Source organism: Manis javanica, chromosome 17, assembly GCF_040802235.1.
Source record: "Manis javanica isolate MJ-LG chromosome 17, MJ_LKY, whole genome shotgun sequence".
NCBI lineage: Eukaryota > Metazoa > Chordata > Mammalia > Pholidota > Manidae > Manis > Manis javanica.
Genome location: NC_133172.1, coordinates 30,435,912 through 30,459,600, shown reverse-complemented (window position 1 = coordinate 30,459,600; position 23,689 = coordinate 30,435,912). Strand labels below are relative to the sequence as shown.

The 23,689-nt window shown below is 49.8% G+C and overlaps 1 protein-coding gene across 1 annotated transcript in view; it reads left to right on the top strand.

Annotated features, from left to right (window-relative positions):
• N4BP1 (NEDD4 binding protein 1) overlaps positions 1 to 8,425 on the top strand; it is a 104,532-nt gene extending 96,107 nt beyond the window's left edge. Inside the window, exons 5-7 of the mRNA XM_036998364.2 lie at positions 78 to 185; positions 1,945 to 2,052; positions 3,733 to 8,425. Of these exons, the coding sequence (XP_036854259.1) occupies positions 78 to 185; positions 1,945 to 2,052; positions 3,733 to 4,090 (574 nt within the window). The 3' untranslated portion in view covers positions 4,091 to 8,425. The remainder of the gene's footprint in view (positions 1 to 77; positions 186 to 1,944; positions 2,053 to 3,732) is intronic.
• Positions 8,426 to 23,689: the final 15,264 nt, after the last annotated feature.

Here is a 23,689-nt window from a genome sequence, read left to right as displayed (position 1 = left end):
TTGTTTTCTTACAACACAGGTTCTCTTGAGGCAGGAATGCCTGCTCGCCCATTTTAACCTCTCTCGTATTATCATAGGTTTCTTCTACACTTAGCGGACAAAACTGGTGGCATAATTGTAACAAACGATAACTTCAGAGAATTTGTGACTGAGTCAGTCTCTTGGAGAGAAATTATTACAAAAAGGTAATATTTTCTTCTTTGTCTTTGGTCAGACTTTTTTTTTATTGTTTATTGTCTAGTTTTGTTTGTTCTGTGTCCCCTTTGGCCCTTGCAGAAAGCAATATATAGGGGACCAAAGTATCATGAGACTCTGCTCCCAGTTCACAGGATGGCTGGCCCTTCTCATAAAGTGGAAGGACCCAGCACAAGGCAGCAAAGCAAAGTGGGTGACCTGAGGGCATGCTGCGGTGCCTGCAGGTGTCTTGTAAGAGCTCAGTGTTCCCTGGCAGGAGGCAAGAGGCACATCTTTGTGGCACAGTTAACTCTCTGTTAAATGTAATGGGGCAGAAATGGCCTCCTCACCTTGGCCTTGCCCCTGACGCCCAGGAAAGCTTTGGCAGGTCATTGGGCCTCCCTTCTTTTACTCTCCTGTGAAATAGTACGGTTAGGTCTAATGCCAGCTGTGATCCCAGCAAGAGACGAGGATCAAAATCAATACGCTGATTAGGTTTTCACTCCTTGGGAGTGGGGAAAGTATTCTGCTATTTAATACCTGATGCTTTTGGGGGGCATTTTTCCATTATAATTTAATCATCAAAATATTGGAAACATGTTTGAATATCACCCAAAATAATGGTCAGGTGTTTAGCATTTACTGACCGGAGTTTTTATTTGGGATATTTCCAAATGTGCCCAACTGCCTTCAGATCAGTGAACTCTGGCCTCTTGGATTTTCTGTTAACAGGCATCGTCTGACCACTGGTAATAGAGGGGAGTTTGTATGTATTTAAAATAAAAGGCAATAGTCAATGATAGTGTCAGGAATGTCATATATGCCACAAATCTAAGAACACAAATGAACATACCTCAAATTGTGTATAACCAGTATAACTAGTACAACTAAACATTTACCTCTGTTGGTGTTTTCATAGGTGCCCCTTGTCTGGTACTATATTTTACTAAATTATCAGATGATTTTAAAAATGATTCTTTGCAGTGCCCAGGTGAGAGCTAATTCCTATATGCATTTTGACCCATATGCTATTAAAAAGATGACCTGGGCACAGTTAACAAAACATCAGTCTTCTAGAACATGTTTCTGTAGCATGTTTGCCCTGGACTCACTGTCAGTATTTTTTGGACACTTACCTGTGTATGTGTGGAAGGTTTAAATGCAGTCAAGACGCATGTTTGTAACCACCCATTGCTTTCAGAATTCACAAAACAAGGCAGAAACCGAGGTCTGAACAACAGACACAGGCACTTGGACCTTTTTTTTCTGTTTGGTCTTCCCCAGACTTGATAAATTACATTCAATTGATCACAGGTTTTCCTTCTTCATACATCATATTGTTTACTTTTTTAAGAGGTTATCTTCAGTGGGTTTGCCTATGGATATGTTATTCAAAAATCAAACCTTTTAATTGAGTACCTGTTGGGTCCTAAGCTGACAGTCTTTAAGTCCTGTTTCAAAGTTGATGTTGAAGGTTATATTAAGAGAAAGAGGCTGCTTCCCCAGCCCAGATAAAAATCTGAAAGTCTTGATAAGAAATGTGAGGACCCCCTGATAAAAATTTCTCAACTCTTTTTTTGTATCCAAAAGAGAAATTAAAATGGTTTAACTTGGGTGTGTTTGTTTTTTCCTTTAGGCAATTAAGCAGTCTTATAATTTTATAGGCAACTATTGCTTTTGGAGTTGGATGGCTACTTTAAGATATTTTCTTCTCAGTTTGTGCAACAGTAACTGCTTTCTGCAACATTGTAATTGCTCTCTGTATTGTAGATTGCTTCAGTATACCTTCGTGGGGGACATATTTATGGTTCCTGACGATCCTCTGGGAAGAAGTGGGCCTCGACTAGAAGAATTTCTCCGGAAGGAAGTCTTCCTTAGGTATTTCCTTTGGCAGATTGTCTTGAGTGTTTTAGCCTGTTTTAGGCTCTTTGTGCTTTAGTGCAAGTGCTGTTGCTGAAGACTAAAAATGGCCTTTGTTTTACTTATTTATTTTAAGTAGCCTACGTAGTGGCCCATGGGATGCCACTGACACCATCTCCAGACTGGTGTTGACAGGGAGTGATAGTTCTTCATGAGCTTCTCCACCCTCCCAGGTCTGCTGCTATGAGGATTGATCCCATCCAGCTGTTTGGCTCTAAACCAGGGTGAACCAGGATCATTTCGGAGCCTTCAAAAGATATGGATGGATAACAGGATCCTACTCTTCTGGAGATTCTAATTCTATGTGGAGCCCTGGTTGATAGGGCTTGGAGAAGGGGCCTCTTTTAAGCAGAGGCAGCCCCTACCAATTCATGTATTGCCTCCCACCCCCACCAAAGTCTGGGTGCAGTGTTGGTACCTACAGTTCATATGCACATGGGTGTGTAAGTGTGTATGTACAGGGCATTTGTATCATTAAAAAGCCTCCCACTTGACTCTGGCTTACAGCTGAGAAATGAGGCTGGCAGAGCACTTTTTGCAGCTTCAAACCTCAACTAACCTGAAAAGTTAGTCATTCTTTGAGTGTAGTTATTACTAACTTCTTAATCAGTTAGTTAACACCTTTGTAAAGTAGCCATTAAGTGAGCAGGCAGGACTGACCCTGCTGCCAGGGTGATGAAATTGCGGAAGGAGCCTGAGAATTCTCCTTCCATTAAATTTAACCCAAAGGCCTTGATGCTTGTACACAGGCCTCAAGTTTTAAAGCCTAGCAGAGGATTTCCATGTTAAGACATCTGGAAGAAAAATGAGATGTGGTAACATCCAGCAGGTGTTAAAAATGGCTGCCATAGAGAAGCAGGACCTTTGGAAACTTAAGTCCTTATCTGTATAATAAAATCCAAAGTCTCCAAAGAGAAGTGACTAGGGAGCTGAAGTTGTGCTGATCTCCTCTGTGGAAGATATCTCTGTGAACCACACACCCCCAGTCCAAACCTAGAATCCCCAAGGTCCTGTTTTAAATGGACAAGATCAGTTGTAAAGTTTTACTGCCTTAAAAAAACCGGGATTTCTGTTAACCATATTCTCAGTTTAGACCCTTATAACATCCCCATACAAATATACAGAAGGATATACACAGAAGGATAGCCTATCTTAGTTTGAAAAGTCTGTCACCGGGTTATATGATCTGCCAATTACACACATAGAGTATTTTAACCGTGTATTAGAATAGTTAACAATGTCCATTACCTGAGAATTCTGAAAACAGAAACAACCACAAGAAACATCTTCAAAAAAATTCAGATACAACAAGGAAAACCTATACTATCAAATCCATTTCAGATAAATACGGAGCACTGGCTTCTGCATTCAGTGGAGGCCGAGGGTAACAGAATTTCCTTAGGTAGCGTAAATTCTGAATAGTCAAAATTAATACAAGCACAACATAGTCAAAGCAAATGACTTTGAAAAGTGCACGTAAAAAGACACTTACATACCCCCACCTTGACTGTAGTCTTATATCTTGTCTGGAGGAGCCAGGGAGCAGCATCTTGATCCTCAAGGTAAGCAGCAGATATTTTAGATGGGTTTCTCATTTATTTTGTAACTCAGCTCACCAGAATTTACTTCCATTCACAGAGATATGCAGCCCCTACTCAACGCCCTGCCGAATGTGGGCATGTTTGACCCCACCTACAGAGTCCCAGGCGCCCAGGCAGCCAGCACCAGCCACCAGCCTCCGGCCCGGATTCAGGGCACCTTACCCAGCCACTGGCTTCCTCAGCAGCCCCGCTTCCCACTAATGCCAAACCTTCCCAATATCCAGCAGAATCTGCCCATACCAGCACAGAGATCTTCTGTGGAAACCAACGAGCTGAGGGAAGCCCTTCTGAAGATCTTCCCTGACTCAGAGCAAAGACTGAAAATCGACCAGATCCTGGTGGCCCATCCGTACATGAAAGACCTGAACGCGCTCTCTGCTATGGTGTTGGATTGAAGGCTGTCGGGAGCTGGAGCTCAGGGCTGAAGGTCACATTCGAGCTAGTGTCTGCACACGGGAAGAGAAACAATGTGAAGAAACCGATTTCCCAGTGGAAATGCCGTTGTAGTGTATAGAAAAACAAAACAGATGTTTTGTGTATTAAAAAATCTGGGTTTTCAAAACCAGCTTTTTTCTATATATAAATTATGCTGCTATTACAGATTTAACATTTTCTGCAAAAGGAAAGTCTACATTTTCTGCCTGTTCAGAACTGTTTAATAGCAGTTACTCGAGTGTATTTACATTTTTATGTTTTTTAAACTATTTTCCTTAAAGCTGAAAATATTGACAAATGGATGATTAGCCTTTCTAAATAAAAAAGAGTTGCTTTCTTAGGGAAGGCAAGACCTCTTAAAAGTATATTTTCTTGAAATGACTATGTCACGTCCACTAACATGGAGTTCTCTCACTTGTCCCGGCCTCCACTGCCCTCACCCCTGGAATTAAGAGTTGGTAGGAGTTGGTTCTGCTCCGGAGGGGTCCTTCGTTTTAGCCATCTGTGAGAATGGACAAGAGGTGCCACTAGGTGGCACCGTGCGCCTAGCTGTGGTTAATGACCCACATAAAGTTAGACTCAGAATATCCAGGCTGGAAGAAATTTAAAAGCTCAGATCAGCCAAACCTTCTTCTCTCCCACCCTACAGAAGAGGGGACCCAGGCTCAGAGCGCTCACCATCACATCCAGGGCTACGGAGCAGCTGGGCAGGGAACAGACCCCCTGTCCAGTGCTTTCATTTGCTCACGAGGTTGAGGCCTCACTAGACCTGACCTGACTCGAGGAGTCACTGCTAAGCCTCTGAAGATAACTGTGGGATGTGAGCAGGTTTAGGGAAGAGCTCCAGCATTTCAGTGATTTTGTATCCACAGCCATGGAAGACCCCCATGTAAAGTTTGTGCAGCTTTGCCAAATAATCATTTTCTAGTCTCAAGAACAACCCAAGCCAATAAACAGCATTAGTAGCTTCCGTTGGGGCACGGAGCCCCTGTATTTATTTTTCCTCTGTTTGTCTCTTAGTGTCCTCCTAAGCTGCCCTTGTGAGTCTTTCTCAGAATTGATATCTATCTTAGTATTGTGTTTTCATTGTTGTCCAAATCCTGTGTAAGTGAAGTTTTCCCTGGGTAATTAATTCTTCACTTCTTTATTTACCATTATCTGGACCTTCAAAGGGCTTTGTATCTTATACCTGTTCTCTCCCTAGCCTGCTCACGGTCAGTGCCTGTCTGCCGCATGGCTCATGTCTCTCGCAGCCCCCGGGACAGCTGCTGAGGACTCAGTGCTGGTTTGTTCTTTATGGTGAGGGCATCTTTACTGGCTTCTTGCAGAGCTGGGCAACTCCCCGGGAGGCTCCCTCCAGGCATGTTTGATGCCTGCATCCCTTAGGATGAATCCTGAGTCCTCCAGGTGGCTAGACTTATACTTTAATCTTGTTTCCTCTTGGATGTCTTTAAGGTGCGCTGTATTGTGGAATTGGTTGTCTGTTGTCACTCTGGGGCAGGGTGTCCATGTTACCTGCCCTGCTGTGGAGGTAGAAGACTTGAGGCGAGCCAGGAAGTGGCTCAGTCCCAGACCCTGTGCCTCAGCTTTAGAACCGGTGGTTTTAAATGACTTTCTGGGTTAAGGTTGGGTCCAGCAGTCCTGCTAATCCAGTATTTCTCCTGTTTCAGAGAAGGATCCCAGGAGGTGCACCTTGACTGCCAAGGCTTCGGCCACAGGTCTTCCTGGCTGGGGGCTGAGCCTCCACTGAAGCTAGATGGAGCTGGCTAGACCTTGGGGTCTGGAGTTTTCTAGGTTCTAGAAGTAGCTTCACTTTTGACCTTTGTGTTATGTGTGCCTCAATGTTTTTAGCAGTATTTCTGAGTGCTCCACCTGCCCCTTCCTCTCAGGTGTGGGAACGAAGAATGCAGAAGCCTAAATCGGAGGGCATAGAAAAGCATTAATTATTTCCCTTGATGAATTATCACATGATCATACTTCACAGTCCTTTCTGAAATCCATAAAGTTTAAATTTAATATTTAAAAACTTAATTTTCAAGCCATTTAAAGAATAATTTCCTGTTCTCAGCTTCCTCTTAATACTATGCTCAGTGTGGATGCTGCATAAACATTCTCTGGCTCACCTCCCCTGGTAGATTTCGAAACTACCTGGAGAGTGTCAGCAGCGATTCCTCCCCATTTTGTATGCTTTCCTCCTTCAGACTTTCACACATAGTGGCTCTCTGCCTCCTGTATTTCATGGCATGCTTGTGAAGTAAATGGCAGGGCAGAGATGCCACCCTCATTCCATAGACTGGTGCTCAGAGAGGTTGTCGAGAGTTAAAGAATAAGTAGGTAGCAATGCTGAATGATTCTTGGGCCTACATTCTATCCCAGGCCCCAGGATGCTTTCTCTGGGAGAAAAAAGACTTTCTTCACCTTTCTGTGAAGTAGCCTATATTTGAAATCCCATCAGCTGCCCAGCTAGAAAAACAGTAAGGCATCTCAGCCATCCTGGGTGACAGCTTGGCATTGTCTGGCAGGCTTGGTCGTGTTGCCAGGGACTCAGGCCTGTTGCAGCTTTTGATATCAGTGAGACGAGGGATGTCTTGCTTCCTTAGCTCTGCCGTGTGACACTTGTGGAATATGATCCGCATAACGTTCTTGGTGCCCTCCCCCCACCATGGGATTTGGCCCCGGGCCAAGAGGTAGGCCTTGGCACTGATCTCATCCCAGACCCCGGACTGCTCCCCACAAACCTCCAAGAAGGAGCCTGCCCTTGGGACTGCCCTCCCACTTCGGCCCTTCCACATCCTCACCTGTCCTCCTTCCTGTGTCCCTGAGCTCCTCTCCTCTCATCTTCTAACTGTAGTTGGTTCAGTCAGTTACTCCAACTCCATGTATTTCTTCATTATCTACCTCCCCATTATTTCCTACATAGTTCAGATCCTTTAGATTAAAATTTAAGAACCTGATTTCCCCGAAGAAACATCTCTGTTCATTGCTACTTTCTTTCACATTCCCGCCCTTCACTACCCAGTTTGCAAACTTGGCTCCACCCCAATATATGGAAATAGTCTAGAAGTCATCAGAGACCACCTGAGTGCTGAATTCAGAGGCCTTTTCTCAATCTTTAATCTTCGTGTCCACACATTGACCTTGTTTTCATATTTTCTGAGATTTTCCTCACTCCTAAACATTCTCCCTTCCTTTTCCTTCTTTTACCTAGAGGCCAATCCTAAGAAGGGTCTCTTTCTTGACAGGTGGTTCTCAACCTTTGGACCAGCCATCGGACTCATGGTGGCAAGGGCGCCTCTGCTAAAAATGTGGATTACTGGGCACCGTCCCCAGAGATATTTATTTGGTAGCCCTGGATTAAAGCCTGGAAATTAGCGTCAGTAGGCTCCCTGGGTGGTTCCCATGCAGGGGTCCATGAACCACATTTTGAAAAACTCTACCCTCATCCTTAGCAGTCACTACTCTGCCCTAACTCCAGTTGTCCCATCACTTCTAGTCCCTGAACCTAAGGGGTGTGTTTCTAGCTCTACCTGGAAGCCCTGTGACATCCTTAACTCACCCCCCAGACCCTTAGCCTACATCTATTCCTCACTTTCCTTCCTACCCCACCCTACCACAAGGTCCCCTCACTCCCTCACCCTTGGCCTTGTCTTGCCATTGCCCTCCAGTCAGGCTCTCATGGCCTGCCTGTGGGCATCAGCCCACATCTTAGCTCTCTCCCCTCCCTCCCTGACTCCACTGCTACCACTTTTATATTCCGAAAACACATTTCTGGTCACCCCCTTGCTGTTCAGTCAGTCATCTTCAGTGGCTCTTGATCAGAGCATCAAACTCAAACCTCCCTGGGCTTACTATCCATTGTTGTCCACCCCCAGGCCATTTGCAATTGCTGACTTTGCATAGCATTGCCCAGATGTTTACTGTAGCTACCACATTTCCTCAGTTACCTGTGGGCTTCTACCTCTGTGTTTACCTGTCTGCTAGAAATGCCCTTTCTCCAAAATGGCTTTCCCCTTCAAAGGCCCAGCCTGAGTCCTCTTTGTACCTTTGCCCAAAAGGCTTTTGATCAGAAGCAACCCCATGCTGTTCTGTGACCCCCACAGCACTTGTGTCTCACTTTTAGTACTTGCCAGTCTGGCTGGTGTCACTACAGCTATTGTGTACTGTGTCTTACCTCCCCTTCTAGACTGTGAGCTCCTCGCGGGCAGGGACCATCCATGTTCACTCTTTGTATTTTCCATGGCACCTAACAGTGCCTTGCACTTAGTAGGTGCTCAATAAATGTCTGCTCAATCAAACTGGAGGACAGTGACTTTTTGACTGCGGCATCTGGCATCCAATAAGACCTTCAGAAAGCAGGTTTTCAGCAGTCCCCGAGGAACCACTGCCCTGCTGCTGTAGACCTTGGGTGGGGTGTCTGCTCACTCCATTTCCCTTCTTTTCAAGGCTCCTGCACACCATCTGGTAGAGGAATGACCACCTGACCCTGGCAGAGCCAAGCAATGTGCTCTGACTTCCCACCCACAAGTTGGCCAGGGAAGGACACCTGGCCAAGGTGGGCCAATGAGCGCCTTGGTATTGTTCCCTCTGGTGGCAGGAGCCAAGGAACGTCCTGTCCAGATCTCTCAGAGGCCCTTTCCTGCTTGGGGGAAGCTGGTCTGCAGTAGGAGAGAAGCAGCAGCACAACAGTGAGATTCCTGGAGGCCTGAGTTCCAGGTTCCTACACAGAAGCCCGATTGTACCCACACCCTTCCTCAGGTGTCCAGATGTCCCATATTCTAACACACTTACCTTTTGGCCTAAGCTAGTTTAGTTCAGTTTACATCCCTGTAATCAAGAGTCTTGAGTAAATAGGTATCACTGTCCTTAGACTTGGCGGATTAAGAGGCTCACTGTACCTTTAGAGAGATCCCGAAGACTGCAGCTTCAGGAGGGTGACCCCGGTCACAAAGGGGTCTTAAGAGCCTACAGTTTTGAGTAACTTGCTTTCCCTTCCTTCACCTGGAGGAGAGCCCCACCCCCACACTCAGGCTGTTTCCTGTTGCTTTTCCAGCTCAGCATCCCCACTTCCTCTCAAGACTGTGTCTTAAAAATTCCCTGAGGTGAATTTCTTTGCTCAGTTCCCTAGCTGGGCTGAAACAGACCTGCTCCTTTGGGATTAGGCCGTCCTGGACCCTGCTGTAGCCTCGTCTGTACAACAGGTGCAATGGAGTAACACATCCTACTCCAGAGACCGGACTGGACCTTCCTTGGAGCCTCAACAGAGCCCTGAAAAGTCCGGCTGTGACCTAAAGAGGGCATTGCTCCTTTAACCCACTGCAGTGTCATTGCGAGAGTGACCCGGAAGGGAGCGGGCAGAGCCACTGCCTGGCCACAGCATGTGTGGAAAGCTGACCCTGACAGGTGACACGGCACTCAGCAGGCCTTGTGTAGACTCATCCTCACCCCACTCCTCCGAGGTCCTCATTTTGTCGGAGAGGAGTTGAGGTAGAGGGATGCTAAGAGATGGAGTTCTCCAAGCCAGTGTGTCCAGGATTCAGGATTAGAATTCTAACAGGCCACTCCACCTCCCCAAAGGGCAAAGCTCCCCCGGAGGTGACTTGGAAGCCAGAGTGCCACCTAACATGGGCCCCCTCCCCCAACCCTGTGAACACATTTGAGAGCTTGGGATGCAGGTCAAGGTTGTCCGCCCGCTGGGCAGAGAAACTGTGGAAGGAAGCTGCCTCCCACCTCCCACCTTCCTGCACAGTGGGGCCCGTGTCCAGCCTTGTTCCTGTGAGAGGGCACCAGGAGCACGGTTTCAAAAGAAAGTTGCCAGCACTGCAGAAGCGCTGTCCAGCGGGAGCCCACGCATGCACGATACCCACCTTCCATCTCATTTAGAGGGATGCAGATCAGTTAATAGGATCTTTGATGGTTTTAGAGAACTGAAAGCAACCTTGTCAAGCTCAAGTTCCAGTCTTCTGACATTGGTTCCAGGGCAGGTGACAGTGATTGGAGAAAATGAGGCTGGGCAAACAGAGATGTGCCCAGAAACAGGGCCAAAGTGCTGCAACCAGTACTGGAGCTGGAAGCCCAGGGCCTTGGGGCTTCTAGAATCAGGCCTTTCCACCTCCTCCACAGGACTCCCAGCCACAGACTCCAGCCTTTAGGGCTTTCCTTCCCAGCCCCACCACATCCCCAGGGAGCACTGCTGGGCCCCATAGCCTGAAACCCAGTGTGGGGTCAGGCCTGGGCAGGCCCTACCCATCCCCCTTCCCACTCCCAGAGAAAGGAGGAGGAGACCTCCCCTGAAAAGAATGCGCTTGTCTGCCTGCCTGTCTGGCTTGGGATCAGTCTAAGGTTTCAGCCACTAAAAGGCTGCAGGAAGGCAAGGCTCTCACTGCAGCCGGCCTCAAGGAGCTCCCATGCCTTCCCCAGACTAGCGTTTTGATACCAGTAGGTCACTCTCCCCTTGCCAGCCCTACAGGACGACGTATCACCCCTCCCTTCCAAGACGGATGGAACAACCATGCTTTTCCCATTTTATGCCTCGTGAACCCAAGGCCTCGCCGGTCAGTGGTGGAGGTTGCGCTGGAGCCCCAGACGTCATCCTCCTCCTCTGCATGCCTCTACTTCCCAGCCTCTCTGGGATTGGGAACATCTGCCCTGTTCACTGGCCATCCCTGAGCAGCTACTGTGTGCAGGGAACACTGCTGCAGGCCAGGGAACCACCAGAAGGACCCCTTTTCTAACCCAGCCCTGGTGGTGAGCTGTGGGCCCTTCTCTGTATGACCTTAAGAAAGATATGCAGCCTCTCGAGGTCTATTTCCTCATCTGTGAATGGTGCCGCCCTTAGAGCTGGTGGTGTTCCGTCATGGCTGTGCATTAGAATCACCAATAGGGAGAACTTTTGAACTACTCACTGGCCATACCCCTGACCTGCGAGATCAGAATTTCCATAACTACCCAGTGATCCAAATGTCTCCTCAGACTGGGAACCAACCCCCTACTAAAGATTTGTCAAAATCCTAAGAAATGGGCCTGGCCCATTGGGGAGTCCTCCCCTTTCCTGACACCCCATTTAGGAACACACCTATCAGTGTCCCCTTCCAATGTACCTTGTTCTGGTAAGGGTTCCTTCTCAAGGCCTCATCTGACCTGCAGTGTGTTCCAAGTCCAAGACCCAGCCAAGGCACACTGGAAGGGGCTCCTCCTGCCCCCTGGCAGAGTGCAGCCCAGTGGGTTAAACAAGAATGGTTCTCCCCCATTACAGATACAGAAACTGAGGCAAAACCATTCTGTGACCTGAAGACCCAGTACTTGAACCCAGGTGTCCACTCTCTCCCTCAGAAGTGATCCAGGAAACCGCAGCTGGGTGTCCATGCCACATGCATCCTAGCCAGTCTCTAATCAGACCTTCCAGATCTTAAATTTTTGATGGAACGGGCAACTGGGGAACTGATGGTCCTGCCTGACTAGGAGACAAGAGACCAGCAGTGTGAATGGGAGAACTGGGAACTAGCTAGGTAGGGAGGGTGCGGGCAGCAGATAGGAGAACATTCCTGGCAGAGGAAACGGCAAAGGGAAAGGAAAACAGACGGACTTGTGAGGAACTCAGAAAGCTTTCAGGGCTGAAGAGGTCAGAGAAAAGGGTTCGGCTGTGTTTTGAAGATATGTTCTGCCTTCTTTCCCTGTGCCAGGGGCCTGGAGGGTCCAGGAGGTAACACTCTGCTCTTTGGAAAAGCCCTGCTCAAGCCTGTTTCTGTGCCTTGCAGACAACCCTTGCTCCAGCCCTTGCTGGCTCTTGGAAAAGAGGACAGCCTACGTTTCTGGCTAACCCCATCCCATTCCTGCAGTATTAAGGGGGCAGCAGGATGGGCCTGGGGCCACCAGTGCCTGAGGGATCACTGCTGGCCTCCCAAGTGTGTCCTGGGAGGCCCAGCTAGTCAGCAACATGTGGTGGCCTATTACCAAATGGTCAAAACTAAAGCTTCCCCAAGACCCCTGGGCTGGGACATCTCTGCATCCATGACTGGCCCTCCATGTGTACCCTCCATGAAGGGCCAGGACCAAGAGGAAAGTCAGTCCTCTTGCCTGGGACCCCGGAATTCCATGGCCTTCCATGATAACAGGAAAACACAAGTCTTCCTCTTTGAGAAAAAGGCAAGTTGGTTTATGGGGGGCAAAGATACATTTCTAATCATGACTCAGTATGTAACCTCCACTCAAGAGTAGTCCTAATTCCTAGGACCCTCGATTTCCCCTATTTTGTAAGGTAATTCCTGTTGTCAGCTTCTGTCCTGTAAGCCTTGTATTAAACAATGTGGGTTCCTTTTTCCTTTTTTCAACTATTTTGAGTAGCTGACATGTAGAAGAACACACAGGCATACACAGGCAGTGGCTGAAGGTACATGGCGGAGCATATCACGTCATCAGCACCCAGATGAAGAAACAGACATTTCAGCTACCCAGAGACCCCCTTGTCTCCTCCGCTCCCCAACCAGGGTGACCACAGCCTTGACTTCTAAAGGGCTTTAAGAAAGCTCCACTCACCTTCCTCCTGTACAGGGCAGAGCAGGATCCTTAAACAATGGAGAGAAAAAGAGCAGGGAAGCCAGATTCACGTGGCTGGGGAGCTGTGGTCACCCGTGGCCTTTGGCATTTTCAGAACTGCCCAGCCCTGGAGCTGGGTTGGCCGCTCGGCCCTCCAGGGCTTTACCAGCCAGCCCTTGCCAAGGGGAACCCAAGAAGCACCTCCAGAGAGGAAATCTACAGAAATCCGCTTGCATACAGCTTTCCAAGGGAAAGAACACTTTTTTTTTCTTTAAAAATTGTAAGCAGTTTCCAGGCACAGTTGGTGAGCCAGACAAAAGAAGCAAAAGGAAGACTGAATTTTTTAAGTTGCAACAGTGAAAGAACAGCTGTCCAGCTGACCCACATTCCAGTCTTTTTCAGCACCCTGCCTTCCCTCACCCCTCTGGAGGGAGGGTGCTGCTAGCCTGCCTGCCCTCCTGCACTTGGTAATTGTATCCAGCTGCCCAGAGCAGAAACTCATGCCTCCGGGCCCATGCGGGGCTGCTCTCTGGATGGTTGTCATAGGGAACAAGGGTGGAAGTCCCCACCCCACAGGCCCATCTCCCCCCAGGGTCAAGGGCACCCAGTTCTGGTTGCAGCTTTGCTGCTACTCTGCTTGGTCCTCCCCACTTCCGGGTGTCAGTGTCCCAGTTTGTGAAACATAAGTAAGTCCCCAAACTGCTACTGGACTGGCCACCTGTGAGACCCATGAAAGTAAAGGCACTATGGAATTTGGAAGGGAGGGACAGTTCTCCAGGCACATTCTTGCAGGAAGTTTCCCCTGTCAACCCCCAGCATATCAGGGCCCAGCAGCCTGTACTACCTATTCACGATTCCTCAGGCAGCCTGGGCAGGAGGACACGGGAACTCCGCTGTAAACAGGCAGTGTGGTGCTGGGTCCCCTATCTGGCCTGCATCCCTCAGGCAGCCTGTGGCCCTTACCTGGTCACCAACTCCCATTGCGGCTGGGGTAGGCCTCAGGGTTTACCTCTCGAGTGTGTATGTGGTAGCAAGCAGGGGCTGGGTCTTGCACTTCCTCTAGATGTTTCTCTTAAGAAAGTTGGTTGCAAGAATAGACATCCTCTCAACCTGGCTGAAGCCAGAGCAAATGTATAAGGAGCCAGGCCTTGAATCAGGAACTGGATTTCTGCCACTGCTGTCCAGATGCGCCTCCCTGTCTCCTGTCTCCTGTCTCCTTCTCCTAGTGAGTTGCTTTAACTGCCTCTCTCTGCAGCAGGTCAGGTTTCTCTGGTCTTTTGTGCTTGCAGCAAAAATAGCCATGCCAAACCTCTCCAGCCCCACAGTTTCAAACTGCAGCAGGACTGAATAAAATGACCGGGTACCACCTTCACTCTACCGGAGGTAGAGTCTGAACCACTTTGTATCAAGTGGTCCACACCTGCCTGTAACTCTGGACTGAAAATATTTTCCCAGCCCAGGGCAAAATACCTTTGAAACCAAAATCAGTCAAAGGGAGAAATAAAGTGGGAGAAACCCACTTATTGCTTACAAGCAGTCGTACACTTCTGCTTGCCCATGTCTATCATGACCAAGCTGCAAAAAGGGGCCCCACCCAACCTCTCTGGTCCAGATATGTCCTCACTCCCCCATGTAATTACCTATTCATATGGAAATAGACTATTTCTTTCCTCCCTTTGGAAACTCCTATTGGTATGGGGATGCACCAAGGCCAGGTGAAAGATTCTGGAAATACCACAATTTTACCTGCACTGCCCAATCACCTATGGCCCCGGTGGGAGTGGAGGGCAGGCCCCAAAGCAGTAACAATCACTGTCTGCATTCATTGAGTACCTCCTCTGTGCCCGGCGCGGTGGGGCACCGCACACACGAGCAGCTCTAATCTGCCCCCAGGACAGCCCTCTAACATTCCAGGTGTCGCCCTGCTCAGAGTCCGGAGCCACCGAGTCCTGGAACTGCTTGGCTGCAGGCTGAGTGCTGACACTGCCCCAGCTCTGAGCAGGGCAGGTGTAATGAAGTTGTGACATGGCCCCAGGGTGTGATACACTGAGGTGATGAGGAGACAGGCTCTGTCAGACTGGAGCTTCCGGGGGAAGCAGGGATGGTAGGACCAGTAGCCGCCACGGTCATGCGCCCACTGCTGCTCCTTTGCTGCAAAGGGAGTCCCTTGGTCTGCGGGAGGTCTGTTATGTGGGACCTCTGACTCTCAGACTGAGGCTCTGGCTGAGCCCCTTCGGGCAGGAAAGACAAACCCTCGCCTGGACTGGGAGCGGTTCCATTAGTGTGACCCGTGTGGGAGCCAGCACACCCACGACAGCCTCACTCTCCATCTCTGAGCTCTCATGCCACCTACAGAGGAGCTGCCTTTGATACCTTAAATAGGAAAAGGAGGATGAAACCGATTTTAGTCTCTGACAATGTTTTCTGCTACACGTGATACTACTGAAGAACACAGTTCAATCCAGCTGGGCCAGGGCCAGGGTGTATCCCCAAAAATGAGGCAGCTTTTTCCTCTTGGGAAGACATGGTGCCTCTCTCTCCTAAGTACTGGGCCAGAGTCCAGACACCAGTCCTGTCTGGTTCTGTCACGTTGCTTGGACAAACCCTGCCCCTCCCTAGTCCTGGGTCCCCGACTCAGGATGAGGGACGGGCTCACCTCTGAAAGCTCCTGCAGCACTAGCCTTTCCTGACCCTTGGAATCTCGCTTTCTCATCCAGAACAGAGGAGGCCAGAGCTGGAGAACCAGCTGAGCCTTCCTTAGAAAACAAGCCAGAAGTTTCATACAAAGTTGGACATTTATCTACCCTTTGACCCAGGAATTCCATTCCTAGGTGTTTACCTAAGAGAATGGAAACAGATGTCCTCAAAAAGACTTGTGCAAGAATAGTAGTCCTGTTCCTAACAGCCAAACTGAAAGCACCCCAAGTGTCTGACAGGTGAGTGGATAAACAGTTGTGAGCATCTGTATGCTGGGACACTACTCAGCAGATACTCAGATCGTCCTATTCCAACCATAGAGATAGACACACAGCATGGGTGAATCTTGCAGGCATTAAATTGCATGAATAAAGCCAGACACAGAATATATGTATGATTCCGTTTTATGACATGGCCCCTGCCCTCATGGAGCTCTCTAGGCGAGACATTGAACAACCAACCCCACCAGCAAGCACCTTGCCCCTGGGCTGGCCTGAGAAGGAGATGCAGAGGGAGCTCTGAGATCCTGAGCCTGGCGTCCTTCCCTGCTTCGTGTCTGGGAAGGCCTCTCAGGGATGCTGAGCACAGAACAGAGTGTGGAGCGAGGAGATAGCAACCAGGCGAAGAGTGGGAGGGAGAGCCTCCTGCGTCACCAGGCAGAGGAGGGGAGCCTAACACAGGAATCACAAACTCAAGCCCAGGGGGGACCAGTCCCCATGGTGGAGGGGCAGAGCTTCAGGCACCCACATCACCATGGGGGCAGGGACCTCCCGTGCACTGGGCACAAGCAGGGGGTGGGGCTGAGGAGGTGACTGTTGCCATGAAGAACTGCAGGCCTGGTGTTACCCCATCTTCCCATTTTTTCAAGAAAACCTAGAAATCTGGTTTAAAAAACTCAAATCTTGACTCAGATTTTTGAATCACTTCTATAGATTCAAAGTGATCCCAGTAAAAATTCAGCAGGATTTTTTGTAAGTTTTGCACACTGATTCCAAAATTTATATAGAAAACAGAGGACCCAGAATGTCCAAAAAACAATTTGAAAAAGAACAACAAAGTTGAAGTATTCGCACGACCTGATTTTCAGATTTAGTACACCACAGAACCTTCAAAAGCTCTAGTAAGCTATAGAATCAGGACATGATGTTACTGGCAAAAGCACAGATGCACAGATCAGTGGATTAGAAGAAATCGTCCAGAAATTCAATGACAAGCAGATATTCTTCTCAGTAAATGGTGTGTCTTTGTGGCAGACACTTAGAGGGCCCTGCATGGCTCTTGCCTCCTGGTGCTCACACCTTTGTGTAACACCCCCGGCTTTTGAGTATGGGTGAGTTGTGTACCTTGCTTCTAACCAACAGAATACAGAAAGTGATGGGATGTTTTTCCTCCCCATGATTGTTACATCACGTAAGACTCTGTCCTGCTAGTCACTTGCTCTAGAGACTCTCCACACTGGCCTGATGGCGTAAGCAGATGGAAAGCCCAAGTGAAAAGGAACTGCCAGAGACCTCCAGGAACTGTGGGTGGCCTCTAGGAGCTAAAGGTGGTCAGCAAAAATCCAGGACCCTCAATCCTGCAACTCCAAAAAAATCAATTCTGCTAAGAATTGGAATGAGCTCAGAGGTATATTCTTCCCAGTCAAGCCTCCACGTAAGAAAGCAGCCCATCTGGCATCCTTACTGCAGCCCAGTGAGACCCTAAGAAGATGGCCCAGCTCACCTGTGCCCAGACTTCTGACCCACAGAAACTGAGATAATAAATGTATGTTTGAGGCCACTAAATTCATGGCAATTTATGATGCAACATAGAAAATTAATGTAATCTATAAGCCAAAAAATGAGCCTGCATCCATACCTACCATATACAAAAGCTAACTCAAAATGAATCGGGTCTAAATGTAAAACCACAAAACTAACAGAAAAAAACGCAAACTCTTAACACAGGCATATTTGTACAGGCAGTGACCAAGATAACCATGAACTGGAGAGAGCACAACTGTGGTCCATTAGAACTAAGGGTCTAGAGCTGCCTCAGGTGGCATGGGGACAGCAGCAGCATGGCCTCCAGGGTCTCTTGGTGGTACCTCTATTCCCCTCTGGCCTCCTGCTGCTCCCACCGGCTCCATCCCTCTGTATTCTCTAGTCTGGTCCAAATCTGATTGGCTTAGCTGATGCCACCCCCATGATCAGAGTCCTTTGCCCCAGGTCCCTTCATAGGAAGCTGACCAACCTATAGATGCACAGCCCTGGGTTACTGCCCACCTGAGACCTGATCAGCTTCCACTCTGTGCCACATCCTGGTGGGGCCATGCAGGGTCAATGGACAACACAGGTGCAGTGACTCACATCTGAAAGTAGTGTCTTGACCTCCTCTATGGGCCTGAGTCCCTTCTGTGCCCACATTCTGAGGTTACCTGGAGACTGACACAGTCAGGGGATCCTGTGCCCCTGCAGGGCCTCCCACACCATCACTGCTGCCATGAGCTCCTGCCAGGCTGCTGGGGCCACAAGCCCAGGCAAGCTGCAGCTGCCAGAAAGCCTTACTGAGAATGCAAGAAAGCACCTCCACAAAAGCCAGGCACTGGGGTTGTTGCAGAAAGCTACCTCGACGGTGCAAGGTGCAGCCCTTTCTGAGAAGAGACTCCAGGAAGATGGCCCTGAGTCAGCACCACCAACCCTGCCAAGGGGCCTCCAGGTGGAGTAAATTCTCAAGCGCATATATGTACCAGAGCCATGCAGGGCCCAGGGGGCAGAAAGGGTCTCAAGTAAATGAACAGGATGGCTTGTGACCCAGGCAAGTGGAGTGTTGTGGAGGAGGTGCAAAGGGGTCCTGCGAAACCAGAGTTGAGTGGAGGGGTCTAGACACCCAGATTAATGGGCGCTGAGTTCCACGCTGCCTTGGTGGATGCCCAGGTCAGCCCCTGACACTACCCCCAAACAACCCCCTCCTGTATTTTTCATCTGTGGACAGAGTCTCCAGGGACTTGTACTCCCGTGACTCAGAGCACTTTGCCTTCCTCTCTCCCAGGCTGCTGTGTAGGATTTCAGCCACATCTGTGGAAGCACAGCCTTGGCAGAACACAGTAGAAGGATTAGCTAGCTCCCCAGCAGGCAGCGGGTGGGGGCAGGATGGGGTGGGGAACTGTGACTCCTGAAATGTCCAAAGGACACCAAAGCCATTTCAAGAATGGCAGAATGTAAATCCCAAGTTGGTTTTGTCCTGTGGCCCTATAAAAATGCCAACATTCTCTTTAAGGTAGAAAAGTAGAATAAAGAAAACTGGGTCTATGAAGTGGACATGGGTGCACAGGTCCCTCCCTTACCCCAAACAACGTGCTTTGCCAGGTACCCAACTACTTATCCTGTTATGGTGAGAAGACCTCAGAGGTAAAACACAAGGAGAAAACCTCCAAGGGCAGATGGGCAGAGACTCGCGCCTCCTGCAATGCTGTTGTTGCTCGTCAGGAGATGCGGGTTGTTATGGGATGGGTAGTGAGAAGGTCCAAGTGAGCAGATAATGAAAATGTCTTAAGGGAGGAAGTTGGGGAGGCGCTATTTGCTTGTTCTGTTGTGAATCCCATGAGCTTGTGTAACCTATATTAATTTGAGGTGGTCTGAGAACATTATGTGCCACCCTGAGAGGCCACGAGGGCCTGAGGCCTAATGTGACAGATGACGTGAGTGATCTAAGGTATAAAGGGCTCTGTCACAGCTTCCTGGAAGAGAAACAAGGGGGAGTGGGTCTGAAAGGAAGCAATAACCGTGGATCCTGGGAGCCCGCAGAGGGACACACACTCCAGGCAGTGATGGGCACCAAGGCCTCCACGGGAATTAGCAAGCTGTGTCCAACAGAATGGGAAGGGCCCAGAGGATCCTGAGCTAGAAGGGAGACATTCCAAGTAGGCAAGAGCCTGAAGTTCATCCTGCTCTGGTGGCCATCGGGAGCTGCCCTCTGCTGCCACCCGCTCTGTTCCCTGCTCCCCTGGTGCACCACCTCACTCACTGTCACCCTGGTGCCCAGCTGCATGCCCTGAAGAACTTGCCCCAGCAGCAGCACAAGAGATTCCAGCAAGTGTCAGAATTCCACATGACATTGCTGGCCCAGGCCCCTGCCTCTGACTGGCTTCATTCAAGGCTCATGTTTTGTACACAGAGCAGACACTGTGCTCACTGCTAGGGACAAAACCCTGGACACACCAGACAGGATTCCTGTGGAATTTACATCCCCATGGAGGAATGAGACATTGGTCAAATAACCATAAAAACAGATATGGCCATGGTGATAAATTCAAAGAAGAAATGTATAGGGTGCTGTGAGCATATAATAAGGGGGAGGGCCTGAGTGGGGGTCTTGGCCAATGTATCTTCTGCTGCATAACCAATTACTCCCAAATGTAGTAGCTTAAACAATAATCTTTTATTATGTCTCATGGTCTCTGAGGGTCAGAAATATAGGAAGGACCCAGTGGGGATGGCCTGTCTCTATTCCTTGATGAATGGTGACTCAGCCGGAAAACTTGAAAGCTGCGCACAGGCCTAGCTGGGACTGTCGGCCAGGACACCCATGTGGCCTCTGTGTTTCCGGGCTTCCTCACATCATGGTACTGGGTTCAAAGTATAAGCACCCTAAGAGAGAAAGAGCCAGGAGCAAGCCATGTGGCTTCATATGGGCTTCAGGAGTCAGGCAGGGTCACTTCCTCGGCTTTCTGCTGGTTGAGGCTGTCAGGAAGATCGAGCAGGCCCAAGCATGGGAAACAGCCTCTGCCTCCTGGAAAAGGAACATCAATGCTGTACTGAGAGCAAGTGGAGTGGGATGTAGATAATGGTACAGCCCTCTTTTCAAAGAACTGAATACCACCCACAAGTGAGCAAAATTTAGTTAAGGCCCTGGAGAAGGCAGGGTGGGACTGGCAGTGTGGAGCCAGGCAAAGAGAGAGAGATGTCCCAGAAGGGGACCCGAGCCAGTGTGACAAAGAGCTGACCATGAGAAACCCCTGACTTGTAAAAGGAACCTGGTAAAATACCTGTAACAGGCACAAATCTGCCTGAGGCACTCATGGTGAAATAAGTATCATGTCTCTTGGCACTTCTAAATAACTTTCCTCGATCTTTCTAAATAAAATTAAATTCTCTTGGAACCCCCATTTGCCAAGGTTGTAGAGACATAATACCGGCCATGTTTCATGGCTTCTCCCCCCGAGATTCACCAAGGACTCCAGGACCTTTTGCCATCCAGCATCTACCAGGCAAGGCCCCTCTTCTCAGCCTGGGGTGTCCTATGCTGGGGCCTCTGGTTTAGAATGGGGAGGCCTACACGAAGGCGGATGTCTAGGCCCAGGTCTGTCTGACACAGGTACAGGTGACACCCAAAGAGAGGACATCCCCACACCACTGCCACCTAAGGACACCTAAGGGGAGACTCATCTTCCTAGGGTCCAAATTCCTGTGCTGGGCCCCCCCACTTTCTTCTTCAAAGCCCACAGCCCGTCTGCTCCTCACCTCAGCCATCCAGTGCAGTCCTGCCAACAGGCGCCATATCCAAAAACAAAGACTCACTGGGGAGTTCTGCCTGGAAACCAGACCAGCCACTCATTCCCTCATCTGGGCTTACAGTGAATCACAGGTCTGACCTCCGTATTCTGGGTAGATGCTTTGATATTCTGCAGTACTGACACAGCAGTGGAACACAGACTGCAGGCTACATACGTAAGTCGTCCTGCTGCACTGCCCTCTGCTGATACTGAGCTAAGGCCGCTGTCTCCCCAGTGGTGGAGGAAGGGCTGGCCTGACTGATCTCAGAGTCCCCTCCAGCCCCGCTGTTGGAGAGTCCACCTGAGTGAAGCCAAGTGCCGCAGCAGCCATGTGAGTAGCAAGGGCGCCCCCTCCCTAGGCCTGCTGAGCTGGACTGACCGTCCTACCAGCTCCTTCCAGAACAGAAGGCAGCCACGCCCAGGGAGAGCTGCCTCCCAACAAAGGCAACCTTCTCTTGTCTTCCCACCAGGCTTGCAAACAAAACACAACATGCTCATCCCAGCCACCTGTTTGCCTCTGCAAGTCACCTGCGTGGATGCCAAATGAGGGTGCCCTCCCCGGAGACCCTAGGGATCCCAGCCAACAAGAATCTGGCCAGGAGTTTACCAAGGGCTGCTCTGGAGCTTGCAGACAGGAGCTGGGCTTTAAGACCCTAGATGCTCCACGCCACAGTCAGGGCTCTGACCTGGTGGGGGTCAGGCCAGCAAATGGTTTCACCAGCACCGAGTGAAGTTGGAAGCCAGGGGATACCTGGTTATTTCCTGCCCAACACAGGGGCAGCTCAGTCTACAGCCAGGAGCTGGGGGCTTCCCAGTCCCTGGGAGGGTCCTGAGCTACAATTCTGCTCCGGACTTCCAGCTGAGCCTCTCTTCTAGGACTGACTCATGGGACCCTGAGCCTGCTCTGAGGTTCTGAGCAGACTCTACATTTAGAGCCCAAGACCTCTCTCCTCTCAACCTCTCTCTAGCGGACTGCTTGCTAGTCAGTCATCTAGTGGACTGCTGTCTAGTCATCTCTCTAGAGGACTGCTTGCTACTCTGTGACTCCCATTGAACCCTCAACCCCCAATCACCCTGTGCCCTGGGGCTGCTGCCTGGAGTCAGGGGCTCTTTCCACTGGGGGACCTTAGAAGTGCTCTGAGTTTTCATGGTCATGCCAGCATGCTCAGACTCTGTCTTGAGACCAAATAATATGTCCCCACTTGTTAAGTGCCTACCACGTGTCTGATGATCAAAAAGGTGATGGCCACATGTCACTGAATTCCCATTTTATGAAGGCAGAAACGCAGGTCCAGAGGGTTAAGTGTTCTAACCAAGGATACACAGTCAGGATTCAACTCAGGTTTGTCGGACCCAAAGTCCATGCAACTCTCTTTGCCCCACACCCTTTCCTAGCCCCCCAGCCCCACCCACATGCCCTCGGCTGAGTACTCACCTCCCCACCCCAACTCGGGCTGTTGTGGTAGCTAGGTGCCTCCTCTGGAGGAAACATCACACCCTGCAGGGCAGTACAGGCCTCCAAGAAGAGCTGTCCCCCAGATACCCGGCCTCTGGTTTACTCTGGACTCTGCACCCTTCCCGCCTGCCCCTGGAGACAGCTGGTGGTGGTGAAAGTGATGAGGAAATACACAGAAAGTTCTCAAATCCCTCTCCCCACTCCTGTTTGGTAGAAAGTCAGGAAAGTTAAGAAAGTCAAGGAAACAAAGTTTCTGTTAAGGCTTCCAGAATATAAAGGCTTCCAGAATATAAAGGGTGCTTGGGTGCTTAAGGTTGAAACAATGTAACAATGTATCCCCACTCCCACCCCCACTGGTACTCAGTGGTATGGAACAGCTTGTTAATCATAGCCATGGAAGCTCATTAGTTTATAAGATGGTACCTGGGTAACCTTTACAGAAATGGATTAAAATATAACTAGCAGGAGGAACCAAGATGGCGGCATGAGTAGAGCAGCAGAAATCCCCTCCCAAAACTATATATATAATTGAAAATACAACAAATACAACTATTCCTAAAAGAGTGACCAGAAGATACAGGACAACATTCAGGCTACATCTACACCTGTGAGAACCCAGCGCCTCACAAAGGGGGTAAGATATAAGCCCCAGTCCGGCAGGACCCGAGTGCTCCTCCCCCCAGCTCCCGGCGGGAGGAGAGGAGTTGGAGCGGGGAGGGACAGGGAGCCCAGGACTGCTAAACACCAGCCCTAGTCATCCATACCAGGAGTGCAGACACACAGTGCATGGTGTGCTGGATACTAGGGAAATGGGACAGTAAAACCTGCGAACAGGTCCCCGCAGTCGGTGCCCCTGGGACAAAAGAAAAGCAAGTGCTTTTTGAAAGTCTTAAAGGGACAGGGACCCCACAGCTGGACGGAAGCGTCCCGGTGCACTCAGCCAAGCAGCTGGGAATCACGGGGAACTGTGGGCACCCTAAGCCCCTGGGTGACAGTGCAGCTTGGAGGCCCCTCACAGCGATAAAGAGCCTCCTGCCTGTTCCCCCTCCAGCGCAGCTCCGCCATAGCAGAGCAGCAGCCTGAAAGTGGCCACTCCCACAGCAGCCACGGAGAGCTTTTTCCACAGTGGCCCAGGCAAGAATCAGACACCCCGTCTGTGTGCAGCTGCCCAGCACAAGCCGCTAGGGGTCAACGTTCTCACAGGCGAGTAAGGCCACAAACCAGCAAGAAGGGACATTCTCCCAGCTGACACACGTGTCAACTCCCCACAACTACCTCTATTGCCATGAAAAGGCAGAAGAATTTGATCCAGACCAGACTAACAGAGAGAAACCCTGAGAA